This window comes from Chanodichthys erythropterus, chromosome 18, assembly GCF_024489055.1.
Source record: "Chanodichthys erythropterus isolate Z2021 chromosome 18, ASM2448905v1, whole genome shotgun sequence".
NCBI classification, from domain to species: domain Eukaryota; kingdom Metazoa; phylum Chordata; class Actinopteri; order Cypriniformes; family Xenocyprididae; genus Chanodichthys; species Chanodichthys erythropterus.
Window position 1 is genome coordinate 15,388,092 of NC_090238.1, and position 16,444 is coordinate 15,404,535.

At 37.0% G+C, this 16,444-nt stretch overlaps 1 protein-coding gene across 2 annotated transcripts in view; it reads right to left on the minus strand.

Moving 5' to 3' along the window:
* Positions 1 to 4,171: 4,171 nt before the first annotated feature.
* lrfn5a (leucine rich repeat and fibronectin type III domain containing 5a) overlaps positions 4,172 to 16,444 on the minus strand; it is a 66,108-nt gene continuing 53,835 nt past the window's right edge. For both annotated transcript variants that reach the window (XM_067367787.1, XM_067367786.1), the window contains exons 2-3: positions 15,019 to 16,426; positions 4,172 to 5,144 (exon numbers count right to left, since the gene is read on the minus strand). In XM_067367787.1, coding sequence (XP_067223888.1) covers positions 4,172 to 5,144; positions 15,019 to 16,406 — 2,361 coding nt within the window. In that variant the 5' untranslated portion in view covers positions 16,407 to 16,426. The remainder of the gene's footprint in view (positions 5,145 to 15,018; positions 16,427 to 16,444) is intronic.

The following is a 16,444-nucleotide window of genomic DNA, read 5'->3' on the forward strand; positions in this document are numbered from 1 at the left end:
ACTGTCCTGAGTAAGACATTTTACATAAAAGATTTTTACATTTAGTTCACAAGACAAAACAATAGCTGAATTTATTAAAATAACCCATTCATAATTATGTGAACCATTGATTCTCAATACTGTGTGTGGTTACCTGATGATCCATGACTGTTTTTTTGTTTTGTGATGGTTGTTCATGAGTGTCTTGTTTGTTCTGAGCAGTTAAACTGAGCTCCGTTCTTCAGAAAAATCCTCCAGCTCCTGCAGATTCATCAGTTTTCAAGCATTTTTGCATATTTGAACCCTTTCCAGCAGTGACTGTAGGATTTTGAGATCTGTCTTTTCACACTGAGGACAATTGAGAGACTCAAACTCAACTATTAAAAAAGGTTCAAACATTCACTGATGCTCCAGAAGGAAACACGATGCATTAAGAGCTGAGGGGTGAAAACTTTTGAACAAGATGATGTCACAGTTTTCTTATTTTGTTTAAATATCATTGTTTTTCATTTAGTACTGCCCTTCGGAACCAACAGAAGATACTTGCATGTTTCCCGGCAGAAAAATTAAGTACAATTTACCTTGATATTTGAATTTGAATTTAAAAGTTTTCACACCCCGACTCTTAATGCATCTTGTTTCCTTCTGGAGCATCAGTGAATGTTTGAACCTTTTTTAATAGTTGAGTTTGAGTCTCTCAATTGTCCTCAGTGTGAAAAGACGGATCTCAAAATCATTCAGTCAGAGCTCAGTTTAACTGCTCAGGACAAACAAGAGAGTCATGAACAACCATCACAAAACAAAAAAAGTAGATCGTAGATCATCAGGTAACCACACACAGTATTGAGAACCAAGGGTCCACATACTTATGAATGGGGTTATTTTAATAAATTCAGCTATTGTTTTGTCTTGTGAACAAACTGCAAACATCTTTTATGTAAAATATCTTACTCAGGACAGTACTAAACAAAAAATAACATGCATTTTGTATTATCCCTCTTATTTTATTAAAATAATTCTCATTTTCACGGATTCTGCAAGGGATTCACATACTTTTTCTTGCCACTGTATAAGAATTTGTAAATAATTTTTTTATATACAGAAAGTTTATCATTATTATGAGTAGTAGTAAAGGGCATGTATTTAAATTGTTATTCCATTTTAAAATTGTGAAATTTGCTAGTAGACATCCCTGTAAATAACGTTTACGCTTTAATTCCCCCCTAAAGAGTTGCAGCTCTCTGTGCGTGTTCGCCTTTCCTCTTCCCTCTAATGAGCTGACACATGCCGATTAAAGACTCGTGACAGAAAAAGTAGAGTAAGGGGTTGTTAAAATGTCAGTGCCCTCGGCTAAATCTTTATGGCAGATCCACATGGACACTTTGACTTGTGAGTCTCCCTATAAGACAATAAAGTTGAAGAGGGATGTAACGCCTCTGGAGCCTGCCAACCGGAAAACATATGTGGTCAGAGATCTTCCTAAAGCTACTTACCATTAAGAGTCTAGGGCTTAAAGGGGCCACAGCAAGGACATTTTTACATGAGCTTCTGGCACTCTGGGTCACCTGACCCTTTGTAAGGAACCGTAACCATTTGTATGTAGGTGTAGGTTGAACATTGATGGGGGACATTTTTAAAGGGTCTTAATGTACTACCAGGACATCTACGCCTTTCAGATTTTTCTGTAATAGCTCAGGAAGTCTTGAATCAGATACAGCTGTCAATCCACTTTGACAATCCTCAGCTTTAATTTTGATCAGAGCCTTTGGAAAGACTTAGTTGGTAATTCCTCGTTTATTGTTTAAAATCTCTGAAGATGTTAACTTCTGAAAAAAAAGTCACCTCCCTATACACATTTATAACATCATTAATATTCTTTGCACACATTCCTGACACGTCATAGGCCAGTGTGTAAATGATGTGATGCAGTGTCATCTTAATCATCTTATAATGCAGATGCTTTAATGAATGATGAACCATAGAGAATTAGGTTCTGTTACCAAGGTGATTATCTTCTCACATTATCCTTGAGCTGGATTTGAGCTCACACTGGAGCCCTGGCATTTTGGTCGATCGGATCATAAGTAGACGAAGGAGACACATTCCCGTTTACACCTGGTGTTTTAATCTGTCTCCTTTTTGTCCACTTTCAAGCTTTTTTGTCATTTCTTTGAGAGGAGGGTGTATGGGTAGGTAAATGTATTTCAATCTAATATTCGATTTACATATGAATATGAAAGGAGACGGCAGAAAAACATGGGAGCAGCAGCTTTTGTTTCTGCTCTGTAGCTGTAAGATCACGGCGAACGCGATGAGTGTGTGTTAGAAATCGGGAATGGTGAGAGAACATTGTGCTTGGTACATTTTTGGTATCCCATCTTAGCTTGCACTTCCCAATATGTTTATGCATTAGGTCAGCAGCCAGTCCCTTTTCGAACACATTCGACCACATGAGCGTCTACACTACAAAAGTGATCTGGTCAAAAGTGTTGTCGACCTCTTGAAGTGGTCAAAAATGGACAAGCTCGAAACATTTTAGACCCCGTTTACACTTGTATTAGCGTCATCCACTTGTGATCCGATCGACCAGATGCATCTTAATCCCAGGTGTAAAAAAGGGGGTTAAGAAACACCATTGCACTACTATATCTGCTCTGTACACAATGTACATAGTAATTTAATGCAAAATAATGCTACAGAAAAATCATGTTTGATGGATACTATGATATCTCACAATATAAAAACTTATGACAAATTATAGTGGATATAATAAAAATTATTATTATTTTTTTTTCATTAAAAGCTGCAGTCCGCAACTTTTTTTGTTAAAAATTTACAAAAATTATATAATGAGAATATACAACATGAATCCAATTTCCAAACTGTGTTTTTGTCTTATCCTGAATCATTATGGTACACTTATAATAAGTGTTTATATTCGGACTATTTCAGTATTACAGTAACTGCGTGACTCGCCATAGACATACACAGAGAAAAGTAGCTCCGGCTAGAATGTTCCTCCGCAAGATGCGTGCAGTTCTGTTTATTAACCGCTAGAGGGCCAAAAAATCGGACAGCAGCTAAAATATTGAAATTATAATTTCATTGTATAGGAATATGACATTCTCAGATATCTCGGTGTAAAATCGAATGGTTATCATTTATTTAAACAATGTTTTTTATTTTTTTATCAGTTAAGTATATCAGGATGTTTTATGTTAATGTTTGTGTTATTTTAGAAGCATTAATTGCTATTTTGTTGAATTGTGGTTCATGGAAAAGCCAATTTTGTGACGTATTTTACCATTTGTCAAAGCATTTTAAAATTCAAAGAATTTTTTTGTAGTTCAAATAGATTACATATTAACGACTAAGAGTGATTATTTAATTAATTTAATTATATAAGTATTATTTTATAGCCTATTTTGTGTATTACACAGACTGAAGCATTATGGGGACTTACAAAACACCTTCATTATCATGAACTTTGTTTCGCATTCATAACACAAACAGAATAGTTTAATGTTTTTTTAATTATTTTACACAACATAAGAACACAGCAGATGTTTTTCTGTACATGAATTTTTTTTTGTGCCTTAAAACAAAGGCAAAATCAATGTTACTGAAAAGAAAAAGCTTTGATTTTTTTTTTTTAAAAATATCAATTTTATAACAGGTCTCAGTATCAAGTCTTTATATAGTTGTTTTTTTTTAATAAGAGTTTCTCTATAATATGCAGGAAATGTCATTTCCTTGAATAGAAAGGCTTTTTTGTGAAATCTCTTATGTTTCCTTCTATCTGTGTAACTGACACAAAGCTCGTATCCAGTAGAAGCCCCTGGTAAGAGGACACAGGAAGGCACCGATGCTTTCCTCTTACCATGAAGCTCACCGTGTGCAGTGAAGATGGAGGCGTGTCTCTCTTGAGTGATGGATCTGGCTATGAGCATCTAGCTCCTCCCTCAAAGCAAATATCCACATTAATCCATGGGTTTCCAGAGAACATTAATAAAAAGACAGCAGAAAATATGATTTGCAGATGGAAACAAAAGAAATGGTGCAAAACGTGCACATTCATACGATCACACACATTTATATACTATGAGCGCCTATACACACACACACACACACACACAAACGCACGTACACAATGAGATGCAGGCACTCCATTTAGTCTCCAGCAGTCTTACATTCACACGGTGCTCTCTAGAATCCACTCTGAACTAGAAAACACAGTTTTCTCACTGTCTAGATTTGAGTTTGCCATTTGGACTAGCATTCCATTTACGGACATACTCCGCTTGCAAAACACGTTCCCCAGCTTCTGTGAGCCAATGTAGCAGTGATGTTTCGACAGGTTCTCATTCAAAGAGTACCTGCGTTTAGCCCGTGCTCCTTCGGCGGGAAGTGTCATATACTTGGATGAAGACGGATGCGCCCTCCTTAAAATCGGAGTGTCTTTAAAGTGGGACGGGGGCGGAGGGGTTGGGACTGGCTGCTGAAGGGCAGTGGAGTTGTTTCGGTTGGTGTTTTGTGTCTCTGCGTTGGGTAACGCCTCCACTTTGGGCTCGGCGGCGCCGGCTGCGGGGACGGGCTTTGGCGCTGGTTTGCGCTTTGGCTTTAGTGACCCTGAAGAGCCGGGTGTTGTCCAGCTTTGGGATACCAGGGAGGTGGAGGAGTCTGGAATGGAGGTCTCTGAGGTTTGGGAATCTGGAGGTGGAGGAAGAGGCGCAGTGGAGCTCTTTTGGCATCCCTCACCTGCCTCCAAGCTTAAAGCACCTTGTTTGGACGCAGACGGCGTGACTGTACAGCCTTGGGACTGCGCCCCGTTGGTTTGAGAGTGCACGTCGGTGACCGAGGTCCCCTTGGCGGCGTTGCCGCTGTTGCACACCTTGTAGCGGATCATGAGGATGATGATGAAGACGAGTACAGAGGCCACGATTATGCCCCCGATGATGATGATCATAGTGCCGCCCAAGAACTGGGACTGCATGAAGTGGCAGCGCAGATACTCGGACTCGGTCGTGAACTGGACGCAGCCTACAACCCGCGTGGCCGTCAGGGAGGTTATGCCGTCGTCGTAAATTGCCAGCACGCACAGGTCGTACTGCGTCCCGGCAGCCAGGTTATTCACCAGGAAGTTTTTGCTCGTTGGGGGAATCATTCTGTTGGGTAAAGAAAAGAAGAGTGTTGGAATAAAACATGATATGTTTCATTCATCATTCATTTATTAAACTGCTTTACACCTTCTGAACAACCTCAGGAGTGGTAACAGTTCATGCTAAATTTTAATTTACATCCTTTTCAGTCCAGCAGAAGCCCTGAGAGAGTAATCTCCTACATATATGGATAAGGAAAAAAGTTTTTTTTTTTTTTTTTTTTTTTTTTAAACCATTTTTTTTTTTTTGCAAACTTAAACAGACCTCCAGTGTGACAAATGCATGAAAACTGAAAAGAAAAAATGTGGTCTCTAAATTAAAAACTTCATGAAAACAGCATGTAATTATACCATTAATTTTTAATTGATTATGGCATGTCATTGCTTGTCCACTACAGTTGTATGAAACTATGGAAGATGATTAGGGCCAAGAAATAATAATAAAAAAATAAAACCATCTCGAGATTAAAGTTGTTAAATTTCGAGAAAAAACTCATTAAATTTCGAGAAAAAAGTCGAGATAAAATGTTGAGAATAAACTCGTTAAATTTCGAGAAAAAAGTCTAAATAAAATGTTGAGAATAAACTCGTTAAATTTCGAGAAAAAAGTCTAGATAAAATGTTGAGAATAAACTCGTTAAATTTCGAGAAAAAAGTCGATAAAATGTTGAGAATAAACTCGTTAAATTTCGAGAAAAAAGTCGATAAAATGTTGAGAATAAACTCGTTAAATTTCGAGAAAAAAGTCAAGATAAAATGTTGAGAATAAACTCGTTAAATTTCGAGAAAAAAGTCGAGATAAAATGTTGAGAATAAACTCGTTAAATTTCGAGAAAAAAGTCGAGATAAAATGTTGAGAATAAACTCGTTAAATTTTGAGAAAAAAGTCGAGATAAAATGTTGAGAATAAACTCGTTAAATTTTGAGAAAAAAAGTCGATAAAATGTTGAATAAACTCATTAAATTATGAGAATAAAGTCATTAAATTGCGAGAAAAAAGTCGTAATTTAACGAATTTGTTCTCTTAATTTAACTTTTTTTTCATAGTTTAATGAGTTTATTCTCATAATTTAATGAGTTTATTCTCATAATTTAATCATCATTCAGTGAAGTGTGAGGTCAGATTTTTCTCAAGGTCAAAATACAGTAAAACAATGCAGTAAAAACATATATATTGAAACAGTAATATTGTGTTACAGTTTAAACCAACTGTTTTCTATTTATATACATTTCAAAATGTAATTTATTCCAGTGATTGTCAAGCTGAATTTTCAGCATCATTACTCCACCTTTCAGTCACATGATCCTTCAGGAAGGATTCTAATATGCTAATTTGGTGCATTTTTGAAACAGCAGTACATTTTATTTAAACATTCTTTGTTAAAACACTTAATTAAAATAGAAATACTTTTTTTAACATTATAAATGTATTTACTGTCACTTCTGATAAATTTAATGCATCCTTGCTGAATAAAATTATCAATTTCTTAAAAAAAAAAAAAAAAAACCCTGAAAGGTTGATCAGGATGCCGTTACAGAGCAAAGATTTCTAAATGGGTTCAATTCTCTAAAAAAAAAAAATATTGTTGCCTGCTAAAAAGCAGTCATCGCAGAAAAAAATATGACTTGTGGACACCACAACTGACCAAACAGAATCATTTATTCAAAATAAAAATAATTTCATGATTTTTTCGGTTTGCTGTTCTGGACTCAAAACCCACATGGATATACAATTTTAATAACAAGCTGAGAGGAGAGCAGGATAGAGAAGTGGATTTCACATTGGAGGGCTCCGTACAGGAACACACTAGTACTAAGCTATTGATAAACATGGTAATTTTCAAGTTGCATTTTCATTTGTGCTGCAGACTCGGGCACGGAACACGTAGAGAACCTATTATGCCATTCTGAGCATGTTACAAAAAACACGTAAAGCAAAATGTGATATCAGGACTATCTCTTATCTGTCCCGTGTTTACTCTGCTTGCAGGCATGTTTAATCACATAATCTAGAGAGCGTAAGTCTGGAGCAACAGTAAATCTGCTTCGGTGCTGTATCTACAGGAAGTCCTGCTGTACCTGCAGGAGTCTGGGGTCTGCTATCACTCTCTGAACCATTCACTTCAGACATGAACAATGGCATCTCTTATCATCCTTCCCCACGCGCCCCACCTGTCTCCTCTGCAGCCTGGCAAACATTCAGCTCATTCAGCCAGCTGAAAGAAGCTCTCTGTGATTTCCCATGCAAACTGACTGGATATGGAGCACAAAGGTTCTCAGTAGAAGCGGCCTCGTGCCCCAGCCGGTCAGAGCGTTTCAGTATGCTGGGTGATAGCGTACGCCGTCATACATACAAATGAATGAGCGGAGCATTTTAATTGCAGGGTTGTTCTAAGTAACTCAATGTGTGTTTAATGGTGTCAAGAGGCTAGCTGCTAGGGTCATGTTTCACAAAATGGCTGAAAATATTTGCATCGTTCTACTGTTTGAGTAAGTACTAATTTTATGCAGTGACACTAGAATATATCCTCCCATTCCTCGATGCTTCATTGTTAAATGGAACATCTAATTAGCACACCGCCTAAACTCTATTAGTGTCACTAAGTCTGGGTAGCACACGTTTCCTCTTTGTGGAGGAGTTTCTTGATACTAGCAGGCAGTTGGCGCTGTTAATGTGAAGACGTTGAAAAGATGCTTGGCAATGACAAAAAATACGGATACTACATCAAAATCATACCTAATTAAAAGTCAAGTATTCAGCTAAATGCGTACTTGAGTGAAAGTAAAAAGTTTCTATATTTCATTGTACTTATTATTTATTAGTAAAAAGTACTACTTGCTTGGCTTTTGAAAAAGACTGATGAAATCAGCAAGGGATTTTTTTATTTAAAGGGTTAGTTCACCCAAAAATGAAAATTATGTAATTTATTACTCACCCTCATGTCGTTCCACACCCGTAAGACCTTCATTCATCTTCGGAACACAAATTAAGATATTTTTGATGAAATCCGATGGCTCAGTGAGGCCTCTATTGCCAGCAAGATAATTAACACTTTCAGATGCCCAGAAAGCTACTAAAAACATATTTAGTTCATGTGACTACAGTGGTTCAACCTTAATATTATAAAGCGACAAGAATACTTTTTGTGCACCAAAAATAACACAATAACGACTTTATTCAACAATATCTAGTGATGGCTGATTTCAAAATACTGCTTCATGAAGCTTCGGAGCTTTACAAATCTTTTGTTTTGAATCAGTGGTGCAGAGTGTCATGTAATTTTAGCAAACAAGGCTTCGTTATGTCATAAGTGTTTCGAAATTGAAAGTTTGGCAGTTTGATACGCGCTCCGAACCACTGATTTGAAACAAACGTTTCGTAAAGCTTCATCAAGCAGTGTTTTGAAATCAGCCATCACTAGATATTGTTGAATAAAGTCGTTATTTTGTTTGTTTTTTGGCGCACAAAAAGTATTCTCGTCGCTTCTTAAGGTTGAACCACTGTATTTCACCACATGAACTGTTTTAAATATGTCTTTAGTAGGCCTCACTGAGCCATCGGATTTTATCAAAAATATAATTTGTATTCTGAAGATGAACGAAGGTCTTACGGGTGTGGAACGACACGAGGTTGAGTAATTAATGACAGAATTTTTGGGTGAACTAACCCTTTAAGTAACTTTAATGCTCAAACTGTGTAAAACAACATTTTTTTTTCACCATTTTGTTGACGTTATAAATGTTCATAAACTAATCACTGTCCATCTTAATTAGGATTATAACATGAACTGTTTTAGCTCAAAAACTCACAGATGAATGGCCATAGCTGTGGCCAATCAAATTACACATTGATTTTTTTCTTTTACTTTAAAGTTAAATAAAATTCAAGGACATGAGACTTGCTAGCTCAGTAAGTATAGCTTACTTTTATTTACATGATAGATATGCAATTTCTTTATTTCTTACAAATATTGGTGGTGAAAATGAACTGTATTTATTTCCTTAACACACATTCCTGGTGTTATTGTGCATGATTCATCTTCAATGCACCTTATTCCAAAGAAAAAAAAAACTAGCAAACTCTATAATCTTTTATCTAAATGTTAAATTACCTTCCTTTTCGACTGACATCACAAACCCTTCTAACGCCTGCATTGCAAGATCCAATCAATTTCTCATTGAATATTCTGTATAACTCAGAAATAAATTGTATGATAGACTGAATAATGAATGGCATTTCACATTGGCTTAAAGTTCAGGAGTGATCGCCGTAAGGCTTTCAGAACAGCAAGAATCAAGATAACAGCCATTATTATTGTGCCCATGAACAAGACACTTAGCCCCAAGTTTGACAGGGGATTGTCTCTTATAAGTTCATGGCACTTTTCTGCAGCTTTATCGCAGAAACAAATTCCACCGGCCCTGTATTTGTGGCGAAAATTCGATTATAGTCTATGTTTCACTATGGCTGGTCTGTTGCTAAATGTGTTAACTGAGAAGGGAGAACTTGATAACAACATGGGGTATCAGCCAGATGCTTCTCTAGTAAAAAATAGGTTGAGATGTATCTGTTGTCTTTCTGTGGGCTTCATTCTCATCGTCTGTGAAAAGAGCTTCCCACACAATGTCCTCTGTACACAAATGACGAGGTAATGGCTTTTCTTCTGCAGCGTGTCTCATTGAACGAGAATGCTCATGGCCAGTGTGTTTTATTGTAATTAGCCGACTGTGGCTCATTTACAGCAGCCCATTGAGATAAAGTAAGCCAAAAAATGAATCTCTGTTTGATTCCCCCAAGCGAGTCTGCAAAGAACATAATTATAAGAACGTATTAATGAGTACAGCATATGTGAAAGGAAACAGTGTTCGAGATAGCACTAAAACAGATTGGCTAACACACACAATGGTTTCTGAATATTATCAGTTATAAACTATAATGATTATTCAATTTTACACTTTAATATGCTCTAGGTAGACACTCTCGCTAATCCTAATCAAGGAGGTCCATAGGTTTTATTCAGTGCTAGTCTCCTAAGTGCCCACAACTTTTTTTAAACCATCAAACCAGACCAGCTAAGACCGGTCTTTGCTGGTTTCAGCTGCATCTTTCAGTAGGAATAGCTGCAATACAAAACAAATGAGAAAAGCCCCATGCACCATTGGTCCGTTAAACAGATAGTCTCACCCCAAACTCACACTATTGGTTGACCAATATTGCTAAGTCAGGATGATAGTGCCATTTTATTAATTTTATTTAACAGGGACAATGCAGTATAACATTGCTACAAGGCTTCTAGCCAAAGGCTAATTTGCAGCCCCAGTCCCTGGTTAGGCTTTTTTTTTTAACAACAATACAACAATAATCACACAAAAAACTAGGCAAAAAGTAAAAAATATAACAAAAAAAAAAAAAAAAAAAAAGGAAGCAGAGACTGTGTATGATCATGAGTGTTCACAAACTTTCAGTTCAGCTGGCAGACTGTTCCAAAGCAGTGTACCTTGAACTGAAAATGTGGACTGTGCAAATTTTATTTTTGTTTTTGGTACTGTGCAATTCTGATTTGTTGCACCCCCTTACTACTCTGTATTAATTGCATATAATTTCTGAAGCAAGATTATTTACACATTTAAAAAACATTTTAATAAGAGACACATTTATAAAATTGTCAAAACTAAGCAAATTATATTTTTTGTAAAATATAAAATAATAATGTAAAATGTAAAATAATATTTTTGTAAATATTGTAAAAAAAAAAAAAAAAAAAAATTACATTGATGCCATCTATTTGGTTTCTTGTCCAAAATGTTTAGTGTTTGTTTATATAGAGATCTAACAGGTTTAATAGTCAGTTGAGAAACCTGACTCCAAATGTGAATGTGAGAAGACCATTGCATGCATGTATAACATAGCTGCTTGGTCTAACTATATAAAAACAATTCAAGTTTGTTCTGATTGTTCCACACAGCCTCTTTACATGCAAATGGGAATCTAAAATAACACCTAAATATTTACAATTATTTACTGTCTCTATTGCTTTTTGATTGATCTTAATTATAAAACCTTCCTTCCTTTTAATTGAAAAACACATTTTAACAATCCAAGGTCAAACAGCTGTTTTGCAGCCACTGTGACACAGCAGTCATTTAATTTGTTAATATATCTCTAGCTAAGCATGGAGTCTGTGCTGATACATAAATGTCATATGTCATCTGCATATAACTGACATTTAGCTTCCTTAAACAACAGTGGACCTAAAATTGACCCTTGAGGGACACCCATCTCATTGTTTCTTAAAGATGATCTTGAATTATTCATTTTAAGACACTGATCTCGGGATTCTAAATATGATCTAAACCAATTTATTGCCTGCTGAGAGAAGCTAAACAAATTTAATTTATGTAGGAGAATTTCATGATTCACAGTATCAAATGCCTTTTTGAGATCTATAAACACTGCGCCTACCACATTACCATTATCTAAAGCTCCTTTAATAAATTATGTGAGAAAGCAGTTTGCCATTTCTGTTGAATATTTATGCCTAAAACCAAACTGTTTACAGTAAAGTAAATCATGTTTTTATAGATAGTTGATAAGTTGTTCAGCTACCAACATTTCCAACATTTTAGAGACTGCAGGGAGTATAGAAATTGGTCTATAATTCTGAAGCTCATCAACTGATCCTGCCTTAAAAATTGTGGTTATAATAGAAGTTTTCCAATTTGAGGGGAATTTACCTTCTCTAATAGATACATTTATCAAATTTACCAAAGGGCTTTAGCAGACAAACACTATACTTTTGTTTTTATGAATGCGGTATCCATTCCAAATATATCATTAGCCCTTGAATTATTCAATTGATTAATAATTTTAATAATTAATTAATAATCTTATCTTCATCAACCTCAGAGATATAAAAGGATGAGGATCTGTCTTTTGTTACATTTTGACGTAATTGCACAGGTTTAAATCATATAGCAAGTTCTTCCGCAGACTGGATAAAATATCTATTAAATTCATTGGCAATTTCAGTGTTATCATGACTAAGTCTTCCATTTATGTGCAGTTCTAACTATGGTTTTCTTTGTATGCCTTCTCGTTTAGAAAGTTTGTTAATATACTTTCAAAGAGATGAGCTACTTCCTTCTGATCCTGCAATCAATTGCTCAAAATATGCATTCCTCATTTCAGACTTTATTTCTTAATTATTTAAAACTTAGGACATCTGTCTGTGTTTTTGTAAGCAAAGACTTTTTCAAAGCAAGATCTCTCTTTTTCATTAGTTGATGGGTATCTGAATTTAGCCATGGTAGGGATGAACTGTTTTGTCTACATTTTAACGGCTGTGTATACTTTTGAATATTTTTTTCAATGGTTCTCATCACAATTTCACAGTTTTTGTCCAGGTCACCAATTTGTAATGCATCATCCCAATTAATATTTTTTATATCATTTTCAAATTTTGGAATTTTACTCTTAGAAAAAGAGTAAAAAGTCTTAAAAGTTTGATGATGATAATTACTCTGCAAATGTTTCTTTGTTAATTTTCTAACAGGATCATGTTATGATCATACAAACCTGTCAGAAGATTATATATTTTTATTAACCTTTCCTTTTATTTGTAAATGCCAGATCAATAAGAGTTTTACTTGTTTTTGTTATCCTTGTTGTGCCTTTTATTAACTGGTTGAATTTATGTTTGGGTGTAATTGATTTCAGTTTTTGCTTGCTACGTTTGTCTGCCCAATTTATGTTAAAATCTCCAAATAAAATAGTTTCAGTAAAACTTCAATAATTTCTCTAAATTATAATAAATATCCTGGAACATCAGTCATGCATGTTGGTGTACTGGTAGACAACCAAGTTTCACTCAATGCTAAAAAGTCCAGGTTTGAGTTCATAAGCAGATGCTCAACTTGATCCCTCTTTGATATAATACTTCAGATGTTCAAGTGCCCACCTAAAATATCCTTTGGTTTGAGTTTTGAATCCCAAATCACTCTGACATGGTTTACAGTCTGAAATAATTTAAACTGTTTCTGTTTCTGTGCAGCATGGTTGATGGCTCCTTTTGTCTTTGAGCTTTCATAAAGAACCTGTTGTTTGTTTGCTTGCTTTACTCCAGACCACACATTATATTGTTCACAGATAAGGGATGGTTTAGACTCACCAAAACTCTCAGGACTAATAAAGAGCTCTGATGTTTCAAGCATGGGCACATCCTGTAAGATATCCAAGGGTAGTTTGGCCAAACACCCAACATCTCCCAGCTTACACCCTGATGGTCCACTGATCTCTGCACCACAGTTCACACTGCAGCCTGGATTACACTCAGTCGATCCACTTACTGGTTCAGTTGTATGTTGATGGTCCTGGGTTCATCTGTATGTTGCCGCTGAGCGGGAGAAGAATCAGTAGGACCTTTGGACCATACCATTTGCTTCTCTTGACATGCTGATACTTGGGTAAAGTTGGTTTTATATTCGCACATTCGGACTTCTGATAAATTCAGACTTTCCAATAAATGTGCAATAAATTAATGTTTGCGAATTTTAAGCAACGACATGATAGCTTACAACATTTTTCAGTCGATCAGAATAGGCAAGTATTGTTTTAATGGCATATTTACTTGAATGTCCAATGTAGTGTGATTAACAAGGCTATTGAATACGGATGTCCGAATGTGCGAATATAAAACCAACTTTACCCAAGTCATGCTGATGACTTTCTTTTCCTTGATGATGATTGTTATGCCAGCAGTTAGAATAAATAATGTGATATCCTTGGCTGAAGAAGTTCAGTTTTGGTCTATCAACCATGGGCATGAGTTTAAAAAGTGTAGTCTGTGTTTCATTTCCAGTAGCACAAATAGAAAAACCACATGGACTTATCAGGAACCACAAACAGACCAGCTATATGCAACAAGACTCATTATCCCTCTTTTTTCAATGTTTAAAATCCATCCTTGGCTGAAGATTTCTTTAGTGTTGATGAGAAATGTTTGAAAAAAAAAACAAATAAGATCAAAAAAGAATGTAGAAAAAGGTTAAACAAAGGGGCAAGTGCGGAGCCTAACAAACCAGCCCTGCACCCGGCGGCCATTTTGTTTCTGATAACAATACCCATTTCCTTGATTTACACTTTTTAGGGAAATCAGCCTACAAATGTCTTATAGCTAGGAAAATAAAAAATATTTAAACTATTTAAAAGGACAAAGTTTAAAATAAAGTAATATAATCTAAAGGCTAGGGTACACTATGACAGACCGCAACCACAAGAGACCAAATCACTGCACAGCCAGGATACAAAAACAAAACACACAAATACACCAGCATTATTCATTTAAGAGAAAATTAGAAATGGATTTCTATTCTAGCACTTCACATGAACAAAAAGCACAGCATTGATCCATCCATCCATTAGAACAACACAAACTGTTGATGGATTTTTGTGCTAATGTACTGAATATAAGCTCCATTTTTCACAACTGGCCTCTTTAACACGTTGCTGTTGTCTCAAAGGGCCAAAGTCAGCTCATTCATGCATCTAGACTGATTCTGTTTTTTCAACTGCCCTTAAAACCAAATGGGTCACTTTCTCCTTGCTGGCTGGTCTGAGTGTCTATAATTGTGTCTAGTGTCTATTGTTAAGTTGGTTTCCTAAATTTCATAATATACTCATTAGTTGCTTCACAATAGAGATAAGTTGTCCTTTTTAAGTCAACTGTCCTTATTGCCTTTTTTTCTAAATGATGGGCTGTGGAGCTTCAGTAAACAATGACTAGCAATTACTGTTTGAAATCCACTTCAAGAAATGGATAAACATATAATGTAGATTCAACCAACAAGTAAAAATGACTGAACGAAAAGTAAGTATTTCTCACCTGTAAACAAGAGAGTCGTCATAGCTTCCATTATACTGAATCTGAAACATGCGTATTCCAGGTATATTCCTCTGGAAGTTAAATTTGATGAGTGCAGTGGATGAGGTGGCTTCTGCCATAACCACCCTCTTATCGGGACTGGTCTTGGCGTCACCGGTGTGGTTGCTGCCGTTTGCTCCTGCCCTTGTTGAAGTGGAGATGTCAGAAGAGCCCGGGTCAGGCTCCTGGATGTTATTTGTGCTGTTGCTAATGTGCGGAAGCTTGATGATGACCAGCTCCACGGTCTGGTGGGCCTCCCCGGCAGGATTCGAGGAAATGCACGTGAAAGAGCCTGTGTCCTTTACTGTGCTTATCAGGATGTCCAGCGTGCCATTGTTGTAAACCAGCGTGCGTGACGTGTTTGAGACCAATTTCCCATCGGGAGATATCCAGTGAATGGCAGGTTCGGGATCTCCCCTGGCTTTGCACTTCAATGCTACCCGCTGGCCCTCCAGGACCCTCATCTCGTGAGAGTGGCGGGTGATTAGGGGCGGCTCGCAGAGGAACTCCTCCTCTGGGATAGACCAGAAATAGCGTCCAGAGAGATGCAAGGGTGTGGCGCAAGTCTCCAAGTCATCCTCGCGATTGAGCCGTCTAAGCCACAGCAGCTCACAGTTGCAGTGTAAAGGATTTCCTCCAAAGCTCAGAGCAAAAGAGGAGGGATTGAGAATGCCGGATGTGGCCAGAACCTGCGCCCGCTGGAAAAGCGGGTCTGGTGGAAGCTTCTGGAGCTTGTTGGAGGTCACGTCCAAGCGATTGAGCTTCTGTAGGAGGGAGAAAGTCCCCTCAGGAATGTATTCGATCATGTTGTGGTCCAGACTAAGTGTGTGTAGGCTGATCATCTTTTGAATGGCCTCCCAGGGGATGGTCTCCAGATTGTTGTAGGATAAGTCCAGTTCTTCGAGGGCTAGTAGGTCGTTAAAGGCTCCCATGTGGATGAGGGTCAGTTGGTTGTTGTTCAGAATCAGGTGATGCAGCTTAGACATGCCACTGAAGGTGTCGTTGGCTATTCGTGTCAAGCGGTTGTGGTCTAAATGCAAGGCTCGTAGATTCTCCAAGTCTGCAAACGCATGTGGAGTGATGTAGCTTATTGTATTCCTCGACAAAGTAAGATCCACCAGCTTGGTCATGTTGGCCAAGTCTTTCCGTTTTATGCTGGTGACAAAGTTATCAGCTAGCCGGAGCTCCACGGTGTGCCTGTCGATGTTGGGCGGAACAAAGAGCAGCCCTTTTTTGGCACAGAGTGTTGCGAGGTTGGGGGATAGAACTTGACAGACGCAGCGCTTCGGACAGATCTGGGCCTTCACTGCCATTCCGATAACCAACAAGCAGACAAGCAGTTTTTCCATTGTAAATCAGGTTTTTACACCTAGGGAAAAAGAGAAAA